The sequence below is a fragment of the Lepidochelys olivacea genome (assembly GCF_965140295.1).
Source record: "Lepidochelys olivacea isolate rLepOli2 genome assembly, chromosome: 1".
NCBI classification, from domain to species: domain Eukaryota; kingdom Metazoa; phylum Chordata; order Testudines; family Cheloniidae; genus Lepidochelys; species Lepidochelys olivacea.
Genome location: NC_140411.1, coordinates 61616095 through 61638332, shown reverse-complemented (window position 1 = coordinate 61638332; position 22238 = coordinate 61616095). Strand labels below are relative to the sequence as shown.

At 43.8% G+C, this 22238-nt stretch overlaps 1 protein-coding gene across 1 annotated transcript in view; it reads right to left on the bottom strand.

Annotated features, from left to right (window-relative positions):
* Positions 1-320: 320 nt before the first annotated feature.
* The window catches only part of SIAH3 (siah E3 ubiquitin protein ligase family member 3), a 75988-nt gene continuing 54070 nt past the window's right edge, over positions 321-22238 (bottom strand). The window contains exon 2 of the mRNA XM_084614535.1: positions 321-1097. Within this exon, the coding sequence (XP_084470661.1) occupies positions 504-1097 (594 nt within the window). The 3' untranslated portion in view covers positions 321-503. The remainder of the gene's footprint in view (positions 1098-22238) is intronic.

Genomic DNA, 22238 nt, shown 5'->3' with positions numbered 1-22238 from the left:
GCTTTGGACAGCTGCAACTTGCTCCATTTTAAGCAAACTAATTGCAGTCCCCCCAGTTCCTACGGAGTTGCTAATGAGTGACACCCACAAATGGGCCAAGCAGGAGCCTCTGTCCCATAGGAAATATTTCACCTTACTACCAGGAACAGAGAGCTTCATTCGTACTTGGATTTTAAGCAGACACTGAAGGAAAAGTATCTGTATAGTGTATCCAAACCAAGGATTCTACAAGTCACCCTGCTGGTTCTTTCCACGCTGGCAGTTTCTGCTCAAGAGATTCAGTGGCTATTTTGATGGAGACAACAACTTGATTATCACCGTTGAAATGTGTCGTAAAATTGTATTAACAAAACAGCGAATACATTACACAAAGGCCTTAATCACTGGATGTTTACATAATGCCCACTGTGGACAAGTACGAAAGACCACAAAAGACCTGAGACCCCCCAAAAAGTCCATGAGTTCTGGCTTTCTCAAGCTGCTGAAGCACAGTGTCTTCTTCTTTACATTTCTGCTTCAGCAGCGTGAACTTTGCTCGCAGTTATTGCAATTCCTATAGCCAGGCTTCCATTATCAGAGAAGAGCTGGGCCAGTGAGGTGTTAAGGACAAGGCAATCGCCGTCTGATATGACAGAGTCCACGCACTCCAGTACCGATCTCGGGGTAGCTTCCCACTTCAGGCGCCTCTGATTCCTGTTGAGCTCAAGCCTGTAGGTGAAGTTATCGGCTTGTGTGGGGGTGCCAATCAGCATCATGGTGGCAAAGAACTGGGGATGGCCTTCGTATTTCTCCTGCTTCCTGAGCACAAGCAAAAAATGGTGGCCCAGGCAAGAATGCATTATTATCCAATCTGTTGGTGCAGGGAGGTGCATGTCTGTGGCCAGGAAAACAATCTCTGCCCCATGAAGGATGTTGATCCGGTGCGTCTGTCTCAGATGTGATACCACCACTTCTACATGGCCTTCCCATTGACAAGAAAACAGAGGGCACATGCAAGGAATCAGTTGCGGGTCGTGCACTGTCTCGAGGGGATGGTGGGAATGAAGGCTGCCTTGCTCCGTGGAGGTCTGACCGACTGCATGCCTGTTTGATACATACTGCAAGAAGAAGAGAAAAAAACAAGATGAAAGCTGAGGATACCATACCAGGCACTGACTTGGAACATACTTACAGGTCCTGGTCCTGAGAGGTGCTGAGCACCTGCAAATCCTGTTGACATCAATGGAAGCTGAAGGAACTCAGCACCTTTGAGATCAGACAGACCCACTGTGAGCAAGATGTGGACTTGTACAGACAGCAAAAGGTGCCAATAGCTGTCTCGTTCTGCAGGGGAAAAGATAAACCAGCAGGACTGCAATAAATCGTCTTAAATGAAAGTGATGCATGTGTTTTAAAAAGCAACTGCATTAGTTCAAGGGAAACAAATCTGTATTTTGTAAAAAACAAGGAGAGCATGGGGCATTTTATGCACTTATGGCTCTTAGAGCTCCTAACAGGGAAATGCAATATTTATGGCTTTATTACCCTTTAAGAAGACACTCTGGCAAACTTTTTTTTATCTGAAATAACATGTTGTATAACACATCATTTGTGAACCAAATTCAATTTTTATTGTGTAGGGTGCCCTCAGTATTTTTCTTTATGAATAAAAATACTTTGTGCCTAAATCTTGCTTTTTTAATCCATGTATATTAAAGGTGGACACATGACAGATGAAGGCAGTGGCACAATAGCCCATGCACAGAGACACCAGCTCTTGGAGTCCTGTGATTGTGTCAACATTTCAGCTTGCATTACAAAAAAATACAAATTTCTATCCTCATGGTTGTGAAGAAACACTCAGTTTATGTTTTTGAGTTTAATTGATGCAGTGACCTCTGCCTCAGTCTGTGGGCATCCTGAAACAATAGCTCTGAGTGATGGGAACTGTCTCATACATCTCAATGGGGAGCTAACTCCAAGCTCCACTGCTCTGAGGGGCCCTGCCAACACCTCCTCAGCACAGGATTTTGTGAGTGACAGAGGGAGAAGAATGCAGGGGATATTCAACCCTTCAAAGTTCACTCGACACTAGTGGCAGTTTACTACTAGAAACCCAAGTCTCTTTCCCCCATTTTCAGCCATGGGAGGTGCTCATGCACCAGCAAAAGCAATGAGAGACAATGAGCATGCTGCTGCAGAACAAGCCATGTGCTGAAATGAATGTGTTGATATAATGTTTTGACACTTTGTCCAGCAATCCTATTCATTTTAACACATTTCACCTGAAGTAGGAAACAACAGTATGTATCAGAACATCTATCATCCGTCCCTCTCCTGATTATGTCTCTAGTAGAACTGGGAATTTATCAGGTCATTTGGCGTTCGCTTGTGAATGTCAAGTTGCTGAGGCCTAACTATCCCACCCTGTCCCACGTTCTGGACTGAAGTCTCCTTCCATTATTATTTCCACAGCACTTGGACTTTGTCACCCCAGACATCCTGGGGGGTATCCACTCGTAAATTGCCCCACTATGTAAATGGTCAATATTCACTCGAAAGGCATGATTGTAGAGTCCAGGCTTTTCAGGCAGTTGAATTTTGATATGTAACCTCTAAAGCTACAGTGGGCAGAGGGCAATGTTAAATGTGCTGCTGCATAATAGGTGGTTCTCACTGAGACCCTGTACATCTACTTTCTTCGATATTTGATGCAAAGAGTAATGGATCATTTAAACATGTACTGAACCATCTAGTACTTGCTTTGGAGAATTATTACTCCAAATTATTATGCTGTGTTCTTTTTTCATTCTTTTTTTATGTACTTTGTTGTGTTAAAATCCAAGAATTTAAAATTTCCAACAAGATTCTGGACTAAAGACTGATAAATAACCAGCATTGCCTGGAAAATAAAGTAGGTCATTATAAACTAATCAAGGTGTCTGCCTTTAGTGGCTTGCTTATCATAGAGGGACCATCGGAGATGACAGGTTCACACTTTATCCTGCATTTCTTCCTTCTTCCTGTTTGGATGAAAGTTATAGTTAATTTAAATAATCTCTTGGTGAAGGAGGTTATTGCGACAGCAGATCATAAAAGGCCCTTTTTTAAATTGCTGAAATGCTAATTGCTTCATAAAATGAATTCTGATCTCCCCATCTAATACAATGGGTGTGAGCAATTACTTTCACTCAGCAAACTGTTAATGCAACATTAGTGATTATACTAATTAAAACTAATGAACTCTTACTCACATGCTGATAAACCTCTCAACCACTCAACAAACTCCAACCGTCTATCAGTTTTATTTAACTTCCCTTTTGGAAGAGGGATCTTAAATTAACCTTTGGAATAACATTCAAAATTAGGTTTTGAAATGTAAAGCTTTATTAACTGTGTATAATTCCTCTCCAAAGATTACCAGAGTCAGAGAAACCATTTCCATTGAGGGTGTAATTGAATTTAAAAATGTATTCTCCTAATTTGATAAGTTACACTAGCATGGTGTATAATGGTAGCTCAGCCATCTGAATCGTAGTAAAAAAAAGACATGTCTCTGCAAATATCATGCTATGACAATCATTCTTTAGTGGCTCAGGAGCTGGGTAAATAATTTGTAATGAATAATTTTATTCACTGAATTTTACCTCTTCCTAGCTTTGTGAAGTTTCCACAAACAAATTGTGAATTTCTCATATGTATTCAGTATTGGAAAGGATTTGTTGAATCATTTCAGTGAAGAATGCCAGGTTGGTATCTTGTTTCAGGTCAGATTAGTATGAAACTTCAAGATAGGTTGATTACATGAAGGTCACGTGGTTTTCTTCTATTGTCTGACTGGATAACAGCAACCTTTGGCTTTGAGTTTCTGGTATGAATATTTACACGTATTAATTCAAAATTCACTTCATATTTTGCAAGATTTGTTTAAAATCCGTAGTCTCAATGAACATTCCTGCCAGAAAACTCATTTGCTAGAATATCTCCTAAAACCCTTGAGATTTAAGTGGTATATAGGCCTTTTGCTGGTTTTCTGCACAGGTATGAGTTGCACCCATAAACACACACAAAAAGGGGCATGAATATAACAATAGTGAATTAGTTTAAGTGTTCAAATGAATACTTATGAACTTTTTTCCATGTTTGACCCACTCAAACAGCTTCCTCCTGTCATGGTTTTTTGAAGGTATGGCTTATTGGACTGTGGTTCTCTTTAAAAACAAACAATCAAGTGTAATGCCTAACTGATCCATTTGCCAAAAGGCATATTTATAAATACATGGCAAACTCAGCTGAATCACAAAACGAGAGAGAGGAAGTTTGGGCTTGTTGTTAGGATGAAGAAGATCCAGGTTCAGTGACTGGCTCTTCCACACATTTTCTGTTTGAACTGTAATCTCTCTATGACTCCGTTCTCCAGCTGTAAAACAGGGATAATAATCTTTCCTTTCTTCCACCATTTGTCTGTCTGGACTCTATAGACTGTAAGTTCTTTGAAGCAGAGAGTGTCACCACAAGTGCACATACAGCACCTAGAACAATGGGGTGGCCATCTTCATTAGGGCCTGTTAGCACTACTGAGATATAAATAATCGGACTATTTTAGATTTACACTACTGTATGTGAGAGAAGAATTTGGCTTCTGGTTTAGTAATGACTGAGAACTGTAGTGTTATTCGTTTCTGTTAGCTGACAGGAAAATGAGAACATCACGCTCAGTGAACAGGGATGACTCTCTCTGAACCTGGCCAATAAGGATTTGCTGACTGACAAGCAACTGTTGTTAATAGTCAGCTCTCTCTGGATACTTGTATAACTGGGTTTTATCCAGTGATCACAGAGTGCTTTAGAAACATTAATTAATTCTCTCAAAATCCTTGCTTATTTGCTCAGACCGGTCATGGGCCTGATCCAAAGTCAAAGTCAATGGGAGTCTTTGCACAGGGTCACTCAACAAATCAGTGGCAGAGCGGAAGATAAAACACAGGAGTCCCAACACCCTGCTCTTCCCAGAAGACTGCACTCTCTCTATACTGCCATTTTGGCAGTAGATGTGATTTTTCTTAAGTTTTAGTAATGCTTTTGACATAGTCCCATATGACATTCTAGAGAAATGTGGTCTAGATTAAATTACTATAAGGTGGGTGCTCAACTGGTTGAAGGACTGTACTCAAAGAGTAGTTATCATGGTACACTGCCAGACTGGGAGGATGTATCTAGTGGGGTCCCACAGGGGTCTTTCCTAGCTCTGGTACTATTCAATAATAACTTGTATAATGAAGTGGAAAAAATATGCAAATGACACCAAGCTGGGAGAGGTTGCAAGCACTTGGGAGGACAGGACTAGAATTCAAAATGACTTTGACAAATTGGAGAATTTGTCCAAAACTAACAAGATGAAATTCAGTAAAGACAAGTGCAATATACACAAATATAAAATGGGAAATAATTGGCCAGGCAGAAGTACCACTGAAAAGGATCTGGAGTCATAGCTGATCACAAACTGAACAAGAGCCAAAATGTGATGCGGTTGCCAGAAAGGGTAATATCAATCTGGGGCCCATTAACAAGAGAGATGTATGTAAGACATGGGAAGTAACTGTCCCACTCTCCTCAGCACTGGTGAGGTCTCAGCTGGAGTATTGTGTCCAGTTTGGGACACTGCACTTTAAGAAAGATGTGGACAAATTGGAGAGTGTCTAGAGGAGAGCAACAAAAATGATAAATTGTTTAGAAAACCTCACCTATGAGGAAATGTTAAACAAAACCTGAGCATGTTTAGTTTTGAGAAGAGTAGACTGAGGGGGGACCTTATATGTTTAAATATGGGCTGGGCTGTTATAAAGAGGACGCTGATCAATTGCTCACCATGTCACTAACGATAGGACAAGAAATAATAGGCTTAATCTGCAGCAAGGCAGATTTAGGTTAGATATTAGGAAGATCTTGCTAACTACAAGGATAGTTAAGTACTGGAATAGGTTACCAAGGAAGGTTGTGGAATCACTGTCACTAGAGGCTTTTAAGAACAGGTTAGGCAAACACCTGCCAGGGACATGTAAGTTTATTTGCTCCAACCCCAGTGCAGGAAGCTGGACTTGATGACTTCTCAAAGTCACTTGCAGCCCTACATTTCTTATTTTTTGTGAAAATTCGGATTGAGTGACAGCCCAGTGCACCTTGATAAGATGGAATTTTACAAATAGTGCAGGTGAGAAACAGACACTGTTCCTTTTATGGACACAAATGACTTGCTTCCTCTGATGCTTGAACTTTTGTGCTGAATTACAACAGGCTTGGTAGACCCTCACTCCCATATTTCTACCTGTCAGTTAAGGCAGACAGAGTTCTCTTTGAATTAGACTTCCATGCCCTCCCCAGCTCCTGCACACCTCATCTATGACACAAATCACATATTAGTGATATATTTCTTCACACTTAATGAATTAATTCTAGTTCTAAAGTCCACAATGTCTGAATTGTCTCCCTCATGGAGTTTTGATGTTCATTCATATAATCTGAGAGCCACACTTTAAATGAAGTATCTCAGATAAGGAATTGATTAAATGTAACCAATTTGCTGCTTGTCCTCCTCTCTATTCGCTGTGCTGTAGAATCCTATTGATGTTCCATTTAAAATCAATGAAACATCAGGTGGTTCTTGGTACATCCCAGCAGAGCTCAGAATGTGCATTCTGCATCAAATATGGAACTTGGGACATTCAGCAGCAGTCAAAGAATTAAAAAATCACTTATAGTGTTTAATTAAATGCCATTTAATTATTAAAACCATATTTATTGAGGTTCAATAGTTACAATATAAAAAGGACAGACCTCTAACAGTTCTTAAACTTCAACAAATATTTGTCACAGAGTTATGAAACTTCCATAATAAATATACTTTCCACAAATGTTTTTAAGTGAATGTAGCTCTGGTAAAAGGTATAAGCCTATTTAAATCTTGAGATGGTGGGTGGAGCCCACCAGAACAACATAATGTCCACCCCTCTCCTTGTTTTGGAGCAGGAACTTGAAATTTGGTAGGGGAGCACCCTTTGCATTGGAGATGTGCCTTTTGCTGTTCCTGTGACATTCTGACCAAGTTTTACTAAGTTATAAGCATCTGAAAATCAAATTTGCATATCCTCAGAAGAGACTTGAATAGATAAATTTCCCCAGAGATTCCATCACACTGAGCATGCACCAGCCCAAGGCATAATAGGACTTTCTCTATGCTGCTGTGGGCTGGATTGAGACTAGGCACCAGTACTAAGAACAGGGAGCCTGTCCCTTGTATGCTCCCATCCCCTCCACCACCAGTTGAGACCAGGCAGTTTAAGGAGCAAGCTGCCTGATTTGAGTGCAGAGTGGACAAGATCCTGACTTGAGGGGGGAGGCGGGGAGTGTAGAATGGAACAAGGAGTCATGGGAGAGGATTGGACTGGAATTTGGGGGAAACTGGGACTGAATAGGTGTCATGACTGGGATGAGAACAATCTGACTTAGTGGTCAGAGTGCGTGTTGAGCGTCAGGTTGGGTCCAGTACCAGAAGGTCAGAGTCTGAAAGAGGCCAGAGGGCATATGAGGAGTCAGGTGTCATGAGGCAGGCAGGATCAGGTTACCAGGAGATCAGAGTCATGCAGCAGGAGCAGGTAGTGTAAAGAAAGCAGTTCTAAACAGGGAAAATCCAGTGCATGGACAAATTCCTGTTCCTCCACTCAGTTTAAATACAAGCAGGGAGCCAATCGGGACCCCCTAGAGTTCTGCCAATCAGATCCCAGAGTCATCGGACAGAGTTCAGCTTCTAGTTCTAGCAACCAAGGGGGTCACTAGGTGACCAGTCAGAAGTTACTAGCGCCTAAGAGCTCTGTGGGCTAGTATTCAAGGCCCTCCAGCCCCTAATGCTAAGAGGAATACTGGGAGTGGAACCTTAGAAAACTGAGGATCCCTGGCATAGGGGTATGGGACAAGAAGGGAAGGAAACAGAGTGAGCTCTGGCTTGGTGTATGATATGGCACCAGTGTGTTCTGCACTGAGTCCTCCCAGTTTGTTGGGCTGATGCCTCCCTTTTTAAGGTTTCAGAGTGGTAGCCGTGTTAGCCTGTAGCAGCAAAAACAATGAGGAGTCCTTGTGGCACCTTAGAGACTAACACATTTATTTGGGCATAAGCTTTTTTGGGCTAAAACCCACTTCATCAGATGCATGGAGTGAAAAATACAGTAGGCAGGTATAAATACACAGCACATGAAAAGATTGGAGTTGCCTTACCAAGTGTGGTAAGGCGGGAAAGGGGGTCAGTGCTAATGAGGCCAATTCAATTAGGGTGGATGTGGCCCATTCCCAACAGTTGACAAGAAGGGGTGAATATCAACAGAGGCAAAATTACTTTTTGTAGTGACCCAGTCACTCCCAGTCTTTATTCAGACCTAATTTGATGGTGTCAAGTTTGAAAATTAATTCCAGTTCTGCAGTTTCTCGTTGAAGTCTGTTTTTGAAGGTTTTTTTGTTGAAGAATGGCGACTTTTAAGTCTGTTATTGAGTGTCCAGGGAGATTGAAGTGTTCTACTGATTTGAATGTGACAATTCTTGATGTCTGATTTGTGTCTACTTATTCTTTTGCGTAGAGACTGTCCAGTTTGGCCAATGTACATGGGTCCAGATGATGAAGATGTCATCAATGTAGCGCAAGTAGAGTAGGGGCATTAGGAGAGGAGAGCTGAGGAAGTGTTGTTCTAAATCAGCCATAAAAATGTTGGCATACTGTGGGGCCATGTGGGTACCCATAGCAGTGCCACTGACTTGAAGGTATAAATTGTCCCCTCACCCACAACTATTTCAGATTTGGGGATGATTTATACCTTCAAGTCAGCGGCACTGTTATGGGTACCCGCATGGCCCCACAGTATGCCAACATTCTTCCCTGACTTAACTGAGAATAGAGTACTTGCTTCAGGAGGCAAGTGTCAGGCCTACATACAGGCCTACATACACAGTGGCCAGCCCAGAGGAGTTGGTGTTTCATGACCTGCCCTTCTATACTGCTGATATTGACTGCAGAGAGAATGCTAATGTTAGTGCATCGGTCTTCCCAGCTGATCCTAAGAATCCTCCTGAAGCAGCGCTGCTGGAACCATTCCATCCACTTGAGATGCCGTCTATAGTTTACCCAGGTCTCACCCATAGAGAAAGGTGAGGATGACAATTGCATTGTAAACCAAGATTTTGGTGCCTGTTCGCAGATCCCTATCATTGAAGACTCGTTTGAGTAGTCTTTCAAAGGATGTGCTGGCACAGTGGATCCTGTCTTCAATTTCTGTGTCAGTGCTCACTGTTTGGGAGAGGTGGCTATCAAGGTATGGAAAATGGCCCACATTTTGCAGGGGTTCTCCACTGATGGTGATTTGTGGAATACGAAGAATAGTTTATGCAGGTGAGGGCTGGTAGAGTACCTTGATTTTCACGATGTTGAGAGAGAGACCCAGGCTGTGATAGGTATCTGCAAAAAGGTTTAGGGTACTTTGCAGGTCAGCCTCTGTGTGTGTGAGAATGACGCAGTCATCTGCATACTGAATCAGTGATGCCAGTTCTCGTGATCTTAGATTTTGTTTGGAGACGTCGGAGATTGAGGAGTTGACCATCCATACTATACTCAATCCTGATTCCATCAAGAACGCAGTCATGAATGAGAATCAGGGTCATGGCAAGGTAAATGGAGAAGGTTGGCACAATGACACAGTCCTGCTTGACAACAGTGCAAATGATGAATGGTTCGGTCTCTGAGCCATTGCACAGAATGGTGGCAGTCAACCCATCATGGAGTAGTCTGATGATGGAAATGAATTTCTGTGGACAGCCAAAACTACACAGCACTTTCCATAGGGCATCACGATTGATAGAGTCAGAGACCTGGGTTAGGTCAATGAATGCCATGAACAGTTCCTGGTGTTGCTTTCTGAACTTCTCCTGAATCTGTTGTGCCACAAAGATCATTTCAGTTGTGCCTTGGGATGGCCTGAAGCCACACTGTGATTCGGGGAGGAGTTCCTCAGCTGAGCATTCCCCATGCAACCTTTATTTGAACTCCCTGTGCATATGCAATATGAGATAACAGCCTTCAGTTACAGGATCACATTTTTCCAGAGGACTCCCACATCATTCAGTGCACAGATTGGTTGGTGCTCACTTAATTCTGTTTTCTTCTTGTTTTTTGTGTGGCTTTATGCCTTATTTGCTGTATTCTATTCAAAACCTGCTCTGAAGACAGAATTATTAATTTCCTCATGGACTTTTCTGTGGTGCTCATCACTATAGTAGCTGAAAGCTTCACAAATATTCATGAATTTACCTTCACCCCTGTGAGATGAGTGTATATTTTCCCCATTTTACAGATATGGAACTGAGACAGTGATCAGTTAAGATCAAAGTATCCTGATTTTTCATATGTTCAACATACAGTTCCCATTGACTTCAGTTGCAGCTGTAAGCGCTCAGCACTTCTGCAAATCTGACTCCAAGGTCTCCAGTCAGGCACTCAGAAAATAAATTAAACTTTTCCCACTTGTGCATTCAAGTAACTTGCCCAGCATCACATAGACTCTGTGGCAGAGGCAAGGACAGAATCCAGTCCTCCAGGTCAACATTCAACTGACTTAACCATGAGATTACTCATTCTCTTTCTGCAGTCCCCTGCCTCATTCACCACCTTCTACAACAAATGAAGCAGCGATCCTACAAAGAAAACAGCCTTCTTCAGTACACACACATGATTCTTCCCCCCAAGGCATGTCCCTCTTGTGCACTGAATGAATTAGGGGTCCTGCACAAAAAATATTATGACATGTAATTCTAGGCCGGGGTAGGCAACCTATGCCAAAGGCGGCAGGCGAGTTGATTTTCAGTGGCGCTCACACTGCCCGGGTCCTGGCCACCGGTCCGGGGGGCTCTGCATTTTCATTTAATTTTAAATGAAGCTTCTTAAACATTTTAAAAACCTTATTTACTTTACATACAACAATAGTTTAGTTATATATTAAAGACTTATAGAAAGAGACCTTCTAAAAACGTTAAAATGTATTACTGGCCCGCCAAACCTTAAATTCTGAAAGGTTGCCGGCCCCTGATCTAGGCTGTATATATGATGCATACGATGGGGTTTACGCTCATCAACTGTTAGACAAGAGGATTAAGAGACAATTAGTGCACCTGTGATTGATTGATTGTCTCCTAGCCAGAGGGGGCAGAGCTAGGTAAGGATCTTTAAGTACCTGGGCCTTATATGGAACCAAAGGGAACTCAGTGAGGAGGAGATAGGGTTTCTTTCTACAAGAGAAATCCTACAGGAAACAGGATAGGCCCTCGGATGGGGGGAAGCCCTGAGATAGACTTTAAATAGGGAAGTAGTCAGGTAGGGTCCACAGGGAGCAGGTTAGAATCCTGTGGGGGAGGCCCGGAGCTGCGGAGCTGGTGTTCAGGGTGGGGGCAGTGTGCAGAGACCCTGTGGCCGCACCTCCACCTAGGAGCCAGAGGGAAATGCTGGCTGCTTCTGTGACCTGCCTGAGGTAAATGCTGCCTGGAGTTTGCACCCTGAACCCCCTCCTGCACCCCATTCCCCCTCCCATACCCAAACTCACTCTCAGAGCCCGAACCTCATTTCCCCTCCAACCCTGAGCCCCCTCCTGCACCCCAGACCCCTCATCCCCAGAGCCACACCAGAGTCTGCACCCCCTGCAAGAGCCCTCACCTCCTCCTACATCTCAACCCCCTGCTGCAGCCTGGAGCCCCCCCCCATACCCTGAACCCCTCATTTCTGGCCCCAGCCCAGAGCCTGTACCCCCTTCCACACCCTATCACCCTGCTCCAGCCCAGAGCCCCCTCTCATACTCTGAACCCCTCATTTATTGACCCACACAAGAGCCCTCACCCCCTCCCACACCCAACTCCCTGCCCAGCCTGGTGAAAATGAGGAAGGGTGGGGGAGAGTGAGCAACGGAGGGTGGGGGGATGGAGTGAGTGGGGGCGGGGCCTTGGAGAAGGGTCAGGGTGGGGCCTCAGGAAAGGGGCGGGGCAGGGGAGCAGAGCAGGGATATTCGGTTTTCTGCAGTCAGAAAGTTGGCAACCCTAAACAAAAGGGTGGAACAAGGCCTGGTGCCCAGGAAGCCCCCGGGTGCAGTGGGGAGAAGGGTAGGGTTGGAATGTCCCAAATGAGCCCTTCTTTCCTTAGCTGATGCAGGCTGCTTAAGGGACAGAGCTCCGCATCTTCTATAGAGAGGTTATGATTTTCTATCAAAAATTGTATAAATGTTCCTTAAAGGGACCGGATCTATTAACTTGTGCCATAGTTTGTGAAATGTGCTACTTATCCTAAGTTCTTCCTGACATCCTCGTTTTCTCTGCTTATATGGGCCCCACCCTATCTCCCCAGCTATATAAAAACTATCTCCACTAGTTCTCTAATTCTTAGCTCCCATTTGACCGATTTGCCACCCACTGTTACACACCCACATGTTATTTACACCTACCACGTAGGGAGTAAAGTTCTAAAGATAACATGAAGAAACTAGCAAGCCTTTTAATTCTGGGCTTCAATTAATTTCTTTTCTTTTTAGTATGCTAATGAGATTTTATAAACCTGTTGGATGAAAGAAAAGGGGTGGAGGGGAACCCATGATGTCAAAAGCCAAATTTCCGTAGCTGAAATTAAAAAATCCAAAACCAGAGCCCATGTTAGAGATGTATTTAAAATTTTAATTACATGAAATCCTATTAATTTATGAATGCATCAGCAGACTATCTTAAGTACTGTATATTAGTCAGGGGTTTGGTAGTGGAAGGCGTTATATTCACCACTATCAAATGGTGCTGAGAGGACAATTTCAAGCTCATTTTACTCATCTCAGTTTGCAACGTAATCAGGCATGAGATGGTGACACTGTGCTGCTGGAATGTGTTAACGTTTCTAATGAGGCACCACTGTATAAGGAGAGAAATTGCTGTTTTAAGCCTTGTCGACGCTAGAGTTTTGCACCATTAATAACTGAACCAGTAGGATCACACAGCGGTATTCCCCAACTGTGCTGTATGTCCTCACTACTCATGCTGGTTTTGATGCAGGTTGGCAGTAGTTTTGTTCTGTGTCCATGCTAGCACTGTACCATATTGCCTTCCAGGTACCTATCCCTCAGTTCCTAACCCACTTTGCTGAAGTGGGGGCTTCTGGGAAATTTCAGCATGTCTTCTGGGAGCTATGGGGAGCTGTGGTGGAAGAGGTTAAACTCTCATTGTTCCTCAGTGACAATCATGTAAGTCCCCTGATGACTTTTACCATTTCCTCATCCTTTTCTCAAAATGGACGCCAGAGTGAATGTTCTGCTCTGTCCTTCCCCAGCAAGAAGGATGTTTGCTGGAGCTTTTGAAAAGCATTAGTGAGGCAGCTGAAGAGGCAGGGGGAATGCAGATGAAGGATTTTCTGTCGGCACCCATCTGACTCATGATAGAGCAATGTTCATTCACCTACCACTGCCTGAGTAGACAGCTCCGTGCTGTACCGGCAATTGCTCTTCAGTGGGCAAAGTGTGGCTTTTGGGTGTGCACTACAACCACAGGCAGTCCTTCTCAAGACCTGGGATGAGCTGCAGTGACTGTGTGACATCAGGGTATGGAAAGAGACTATTCTGTGCCTCTGTGGTGAGCTAGCCCTGACTCTACAGTGCCAGACCGTGAGGAGGAGCTCCCCTAAATGTAGACAGCTAATGAAAATTAAGAGAGATGACCATCCCTGTAGAATCTGGTTGCCCCAGATAGCAATAGATCAGTTGGGTACCAGTTTGTGGCTGTGGCCAAAACAGTACCTGCTGTGGAAAATTTGCATTTTGTTTTGCAGGAGTTATGTGATCCGTGTGGCCATTGTGTCAGAGATCAAAGGGATGTAAATAGCGGAGGTTCCTGACCTGAAGGAGGCACTGATGCATCCACACGAACAGAAAAGGGTACCATTCAGTGATCAGGCATGCCTTCACGGATCACTGTGGAAGGTTCATGGGCATGTACTTAGGGCTGCAATATTGCCAACTCCAAAAAATCATGAAGGTGGGGGTTTTTTATATAAAAATGATGGTCAGCAGAGGACTTAAGTAATGGTGCTATAAGGAGGATTTGGGATGTTTCCCGTGAATGTCTCCCAGTGGTCAGAGGACAGTTCTCATGAGATGCACTCCATCTGAGAGGGGTGGGGAAGAGATTTCTGGGATACAGATTGACACAACTGATTAAAAGAGCTTTAAACTAGGAATTAGGGGGAAGACTGTTAGGAGATGCTCATATAATCTCCACGCCTGTTTCCAATATTGAGCCGGAGGAAAATCCAGTGAAAGAGGATACAGCAATGGAGACAGGAACAACATACAGTAGGAGAACAGACAACAAAAGGAAAGATAGTGCCAAGACCAATAACAATAACAGTCAGCGAGATGATACTGGCAGAAAATGACTATCCCTAGAGGCCAATTGGAAACAACTAAAAGATGTCTGTACACCAGTGCAAGGAGCCTGTGTAACAAAATGGAGGAACTAGAACTACTGATCCTGAAAATGAAACCAGATATTACAGGGATAATAGAAATATGGTGGAATAGTAGTCATGGCTGGAGTTGAAGGGTATGTGCTGGTCAGGAAAGACAAAGTAAAGGTGGTGGAGTAGCATTGTATTTTAATGAGTAGACTGTAAAGAAATGAAAAGAGATGGAATGGATAAATCAGAATCTGTTTTGGGTCAATTTCACTTTGGGGAAGAATGGTAACAGAGGCTCCACTGGTATGGTGCTTGGGGTCTGCTACAGACCCCCAAGATCCAGTTTGGATGTGAATAGAATCCTCTTCATTAATATTTCTAATGAAATAAATACGACTGAAAATTGTGTGATTATGGGAGATTTTAATTCCCATATATCGATTAGAGGACAAAAGCTACTAATAATGGTACAACCCAAATAGTTTTCAAAGTGATTGCTGACAGGGAAGCAGGTGGGGAAGCAGTGGGGGCAAAAGGAAAGCACTGGGGGCAGAAAACCTAACTAAGTTCAAGACTGAACTTAATAAATGTATGGAGTAAATGGTATGATGGCCCATCTGGATATGGCACAACAGTGTATGGCCCCTCTGCATCTGCTTTCAGAGTAACAGCCGTGTTAGTCTGTATTCGCAAAAAGAAAAGGAGTACTTGTGGCACCTTAGAGACTAACCAATTTATTTGAGCTTAAGCTTTCGTGAGCTACAGCTCACTTCATCGGATGCATACTGTGGAAAGTGTAGAAGATCTTTTTATACACACAAAGCATGAAAAAATACCTCCCCCCACCCCACTCTCCTGCTGGTAATAGCTTATCTAAAGTGATCACTCTCCTTACAATGTGTATGATAATCCAGGTGGGCCATTTCCAGCACAAATCCAGGGTTTAACAAGAACGTCTGGGGGGGGGGTAGGAAAAAACAAGGGGAAATAGGTTACCTTGCATAATGACTTAGCCACTCCCACTCTCTATTCAAGCCTAAGTTAATTGTATCCAATTTTCAAATGAATTCCAATTCAGCAGTCTCTCGCTGGAGTCCAGATTTGAAGTTTTTTTGTTGTAATATCGCAACTTTCATGTCTGTAATCGCGTGACCAGAGAGATTGAAGTGTTCTCCGACTGGTTTATGAATGTTATAATTCTTGACATCTGATTTGTGTCCATTTATTCTTTTACGTAGAGATTGTCCAGTTTGACCAATGTACATGGCAGAGGGGCATTGCTGGCACATGATGGCATATATCACATTGGTGGATGTCCAGGTGAACGAGCCTCTGATAGTGTGGCTGATGTTATTAGGCCCTGTGATGGTGTCCCCTGAATAGATATGTGGGCACAGTTGGCAACGGGCTTTGTTGCAAGGATAGGTTCCTGGGTTAGTGGTTCTGTTGTGTGGTATGTGGTTGCTGGTGAGTATTTGCTTCAGGTTGGGGGGCTGTCTGTAGGCAAGGACTGGCTTGTCTCCCAAGATTTGTGAGAGTGTTGGGTCATCCTTCAGGATAGGTTGTAGATCCTTAGTAATGCGTTGGAGGAGTTTTAGTTGGGGGCTGAAGGTGACGGCTAGTGGCGTTCTGTTATTTTCTTTGTTAGGCCTGTCCTGTAGTAGGTGATTTCTGGGAACTCTTCTGGCTCTATCAATCTGTTTCTTCACTTCCGCAGGTGGGTATTGTAGTTGTAAGAATGCTTGATAGAGATCTTGTAGGTGTTTGTCTCTGTCTGAGGGGTTGGAGCAAATGCGGTTGTATCGCAGAGCTTGGCTGTAGACAATGGATTGTGTGGTGTGGTCAGGGTGAAAGCTGGAGGCATGTAGGTAGGAATAGCGGTCAGTAGGTTTCCGGTATAGGGTGGTGTTTATGTGACCATCGTTTATTAGCACTGTAGTGTCCAGGAAGTGGATCTCTTGTGTGGACTGGACCAGGCTGAGGTTGATGGTGGGATGGAAATTGTTGAAATCATGGTGGAATTCCTCAAGGGCTTCTTTTCCATGGGTCCAGATGATGAAGATGTCATCAATGTAGCGCAAGTAGAGTAGGGGCGTTAGGGGACGAGAGCTGAGGAAGAGTTGTTCTAAGTCAGCCATAAAAATGTTGGCATACTGTGGGGCCATGTGGGTACCCATAGCAGTGCCGCTGATTTGAAGGTATACATTGTCCCCAAATGTAAAATAGTTATGGGTAAGGAGAAAGTCACAAAGTTCAGCCACCAGGTTAGCTGTGACATTATCGGGGATAGTGTTCTTGATGGCTTGTAGTCCATCTTTGTGTGGAATGTTGGTGTAGAGGGCTTCTACATCCATAGTGGCCAGGATGGTGTTATCAGGAAGATCACCGATGGATTGTAGTTTCCTCAGGAAGTCAGTGGTGTCTCGAAGATAGCTGAGAGTGCTGGTAGCGTAGGGCCTGAGGAGGGAGTCTACATAGCCAGACAATCTTGCTGTCAGGGTGCCAATGCCTGAGATGATAGGGCGCCCAGGATTTCCAGGCTTATGGATCTTGGGTAGTAGATAGAATATCCCAGATCAGGGTTCCAAGGGTGTGTCTGTGCGGATTTGATCTTGAGCTTTTTCAGGGAGTTTCTTGAGCAAATGCTGTAGTTTCTTTTGGTAACTCTCAGTGGGATCAGAGGGTAATGGCCTGTAGAATCTGGTGTTGGAGAGCTGCCTAGCAGCCTCTTGCTCATATTCCGACCTATTCATGATGACAACAGCACCTCCTTTGTCAGCCTTTTTGATTACGAATGTCGGAGTTGTTTCTGAAGCTGTGGATGGCGTTGTGTTCCGCACGGCTGAGGTTATGGGGCAAGTGATGCTGCTTTTCCACAATTTCAGCCCGTGCACATCGGCGGAAGCACTCTATGTAGAAGTCCAGTCTGCTGTCTCGACCTTCAGGAGGAGTCCACCTAGAATCCTTCTTTTTGTAGTGTTGGTAGAGAGGTCTCTGTGGATTAGTATGTTGTTCAGAGGTATGTTGGAAATATTCCTTGAGTCGGAGACGTCGAAAATAGGATTCTAGGTCACCACAGAACTGTATCATGTTCGTGTGGGTGGAGGGGCAGAAGGAGAGGCCCCGAGATAGGACAGCTGCTTCTGCTGGGCTAAGAGTATAGTTGGATTAGGTTAACAATATTGCTGGGTGGGTTGAGGGAACCATTGCTGTGGCCCCTTGTGGCATGTAGTAGTTTAGAAAGTTTAGTGTCCTTTTTCTTTTGTAGAGAAGCAAAGTGTGTGTTGTAAATGGCTTTTCTGCATCTGCTATTAGCAAATATCTCCAACAGCTGAAGATGGAACACTAGCAGTGGAGGACTCTGAGTTACTACACAGAATTATTTCCCAGATGTGTGATTGATGGGGTTCGACCACATGTTTGGTGTCTAAATGATCACCATGTTTGGGGTAAGGAAGGAATTGCCCCAAAGTCAGAGTGGTATAGACCCTGGGTTTTTTTTGCCTTCCTCTGCAGCATGGGACACGGGTCACTTGCTAGTTTAAACTGGAATAAATGGTGGATTCTCCTTAACTGGAAGTCTTTTTAAATCAAGATTTGAGGCCAGAGGTTATGGGCCTATTGCAGGAGTGGGTTAGCAAGGTTCTATGGCCTATGATGTGCAGGAGGTCAGACTAGATTATGACAATGGCCTTCTAGCCTTATCGTCTTTGAGTCTATGAATCTACCAACCATATATACTGCTTTATTTCCACGAGTCAATTATATTGTGGGGTTTGGGCCAGTCTTTTGATTTTTGAATTCTCCCTTGCCCATCCCTAGTGTGTGTGTGTGTGTGTGTGTGTGACAGTGTGTTGCCAATGATCCCAAATTTATTACGGTGACATTTTTTGGCCACCACTGGAGCTGTTCTCATCCCCACATCTGCCCATCCCCTTCACGGCAATTAATTCTGCTCCCCAAACCTTAGTTCAATCTTGTCCCCCAGCTCTCCATCCATTCTTCCCCCACATCACCTCTTCCAGCCCCACCTCTGCCCCTCCTGCAGTTCCTGGAGCTCTTCACCTACCCCCCTCCCAGGCCCAAGATGCTGGAGTGGAGTTGCAGAGGGTTCCCCTTCTTTCCCTTCTAGGCTGGAGGGGGCACTGTTGTTGTTTTCATCCCCATGGTAATTCTGGGTGACTGTGCATACCTTCCTTTCCCCCGGCCAATGACGTCTTTTCATAACTGACTACACAAATGTGCAGAGATGCAGGTTCAGCTATGCACTCAGTAGGTGCAGGATGGTGTTAGAATGCGCATTCAGGAGCTTGAAAGCAAGATAGTGAAGGCAACAGGCATCACTGACTGCATAACATGTATGAAAGCAAAGTAGAAATGTTCCATGGAGTGCCAAGGCAGCCTGGCTGACATCAACCTAGGCACAGCTGGACAGTGGTTTCACCTGAAATGATTAGTGCAATCTGCAGTCAATGTACTGCACAAATTAGAAGTATTCTATGCACGTTTTCATAATGATGATGGATTGGGCATAGGACAGTGGAGTGAATATAACCTTTAGTCTGGTTTATTTTACGCATTAAGATATCCTTTATTTATCCTCTTCCCTTTGGACTCGATTGAGATTTTATGTCTCGTCCCGGGTAAGAGGTGACGTATAGCTAGCCTGTCCCAGCAGCAGTGCAAGGAAAGAATTGTGACTCAGAGTCACAATTCCTGCTCTGATTTCCCTTCTTGCTCCAGAAGGGAAATAATTTGCTGGTGCCCTTAACCAGCAGCCGATAACTTCTGAGTCACAATATGGCCCTTGCTCTGCTTCTTGGTGGTGCAGCCACGTGCTGCCTCTGACGTGGGCTACACATCAGAAGACTGCCAGTACAAAAATTAGGATGTAGCAGACAATTTGTTTCACCCTTTATTCGGTCTGCATTTCATACAAACCTTGTTACAAAGTGCAAAGCTATTAGGGCTTTAAAAATTGAAAGCAAAGAGATAAAGTAGTTCTGGGCTGCATATGCTCGGTTTGAAAGGGACGTGAATGGCTCAGGGGGGCCCTGGATCTGATCTGATGGCTTTCTGGGTTACAGTCACACAGGGAAAACATTAATATGGAAAGGAAAAGAAAAGGAGGAACTGGTTTCCTGCTGTGCTTTTAAACTTACCAGTTCAGACTGGCTCTAATAACTCATCATCCAATATTCATTTACAAGTTACTACAGTAACAGCATGTCTGAGAGGAGAGCAGATTCATTGGTGTCAGCTGAGCTTATCAGACCAAATCCACTCAGAGACAATAGAAATTCTTTCCTTAAATGAGACAATTTCCAGCTTTCCCAATAAGGCGATTTAAGTGTAATATAAAACTCTTTCAATAACATGTCCTGAAAGTGCAGGGCTGTGACATAAAACATTCGTTTTTACTAGGAGAAAAGAAACCCCAAACCATGGGTTTCCAAACCCCCTCACTGGTAGAGATTTTATTGAATGTCAGGCTTCTTTAACTGGTGTCCTAGGTTCCCCTTCTGAATCACAGAAACATGCTGGATTTGAATGGGCCACAGCGCAGCATGGGCTGCTCCAAACTCCAGTTTTGCAACTGTCCTGCAGTCATGAGCAGCTGAGCCCCTGCCATGAAGTGCACATCTGAACTGGGATTTAATTCCTAATCCACTAAAGTCTAGATTCGGTATTCCAGTTCAGCACATTAAATTCAGGCTGGTAAAGCTAAGCTGTTGTGTTCGGATCCAGATCTGGGCCCAAACTATCTCAGTGTTTGGGAGGAGAAGCTTGGGGGAGGGGGGTGGGGGTTAGTATTGTTTCAGTTCATTGTAATGACAGGCCTGAGCTGTGAATTCCATATTGAAATCTGCACTTCTCCAACATTCAGGGAGGAGGGGGTGTGTTTGTTTGTTTTTTTAAAATGAGGTTCAGGTCCATCTCCAGTCACAATTTGAAGTCATAAGGCCAAAACCTGGTCCCTGCTCCAGCCCCTTTGTCCTGTTCTACCAGTGCAAAGGGGGCAGAAATCTACCCTAATGGGGCAGCTGAGGATGCCTCCATCAAGAGGAAATCCCTGAGGGAGTAGAGGTGATGCCACTAGCTCCCTACCTTGTCACCCACAGTGAGGGAACTTGGCTAGGTGTCAGTGTCCCCTAGTTGGAGCATACTGCTCTCCGGTGAGCCTAGTGTAACCAGCTTTGAGGTTGCTCCGTCTATGCCAGGGGCTGTAGCCTGGGGATTTGAGAGTGAAGAGTGGCTTAAACCATCTCCGCTCACTATCTTCTCAACTGCAGCAAGCAAAGCTCTAGCACAGCTGTGAATCTGGCCCATGGTTTGGAGAAACATAGGTTAGAGTGTGCACAACCGGTTGGTAAAGCTGAGGTATTAGTCTGCTAATCTGGTCCAGCTGTCCAGCCACATGGGCAGAAACCACGGTGTTAAAGATCATTAGAAAAAGAACAGAGGAAAAACCTTCAGGGTCCTAAATAATTGCACAGAATCTTACGTCTACTCCCTGAACTGCCTGTACTCCACTAATGACACCAGCCTGAACTTCCTGTTTGTACAACTAGTCCAACAAGGAGCTGTTTTTTTTTTTCCTGTCCAACCTCTTGTACATGGAAAGAACCTCTCAATTCTGGTCTCTTGATTCAAATCCCATGTTAAGACTCACCTTTTTCAGGATGACCATAAGAAGTGAATCAAACATAATTATCTTTAAAAAAAATCTTGATTGAGTTATCAAGATGTACATATACCTAAACCGAATAAGTGTGTGTGTGAAATCTTATTGCTGGAAGCCTTTCTTTGCTCGAACCAATGCCCTCCTTCTTTGCTGCCCTCACTAGTTGTTTCATGCTTGAAGTGTAAAATGTAAGCTCTTAGGGGAATAAAATTTTCTATTTGTTCTATTAGAGCCTGATCAAAATCCCACTGATGACATTAGAAAAACTTCCATGATGTCTATGGGAACGGGAGCAAGCCCTAAGCCCCAGATCCTCAAAGGTATTTAGGCACCCAACTCCCATTCGGGGTCTGGGCCTAAGTTCCTAGTATGCTAACATGATTTTGAGCACTATAAAAATAAATAACAATTGTAAAAGAAAGGGTGGTCTTATGGTTAAAACCATCGTCTGGGACTCAGGAGAGCTGATGTCAATTCCTAGATTTGCCACAAACCTTGTGTGATTTAGTCTTTCTCAATTCCCTGTCTGTAAATTGAGGGATAATATTTCTTCCCCTCACCCTTTGTCTAGGGTATCTATTTAGATGTTTTTCAGGGGACAGACTGTCCCTTGTTATGTGTATGTATAACACCTCACACAATAGGCTTCATGCTCAGTTGAGGTCCGTAGAAGCACAAATAATAATGAAATCGCCTCCTATTCAGCTATTTGGGTGTTTTTTTCTTTACGTGATATTTACATTTTTTAGCGAGGGGTCAGTTTTGAGTCTCTATAGTACTTGATTGACCATAGTCAGTCTCTATAATACAAGAATGACCATAATTTATCATTACTTCGTTGTCTTCTGAAAGTGTGACTTGAATTTAAGTATTCAAGGTTTTAAGAGAAAAAAACACTCCTCCCTATCAATATCTTTAGGTTCTAGAAACAAAAAACAAGAGTTCATGGAAATTTCACTCACTCCATGTAAATTATGTTGCTGCATCATTAGTAAATCCTTTGTAGTGGGGAAGAGGGAATTTCCATGGGAACAGTAGTGACTTAAGCCACTAATATTTTTGTTAGAT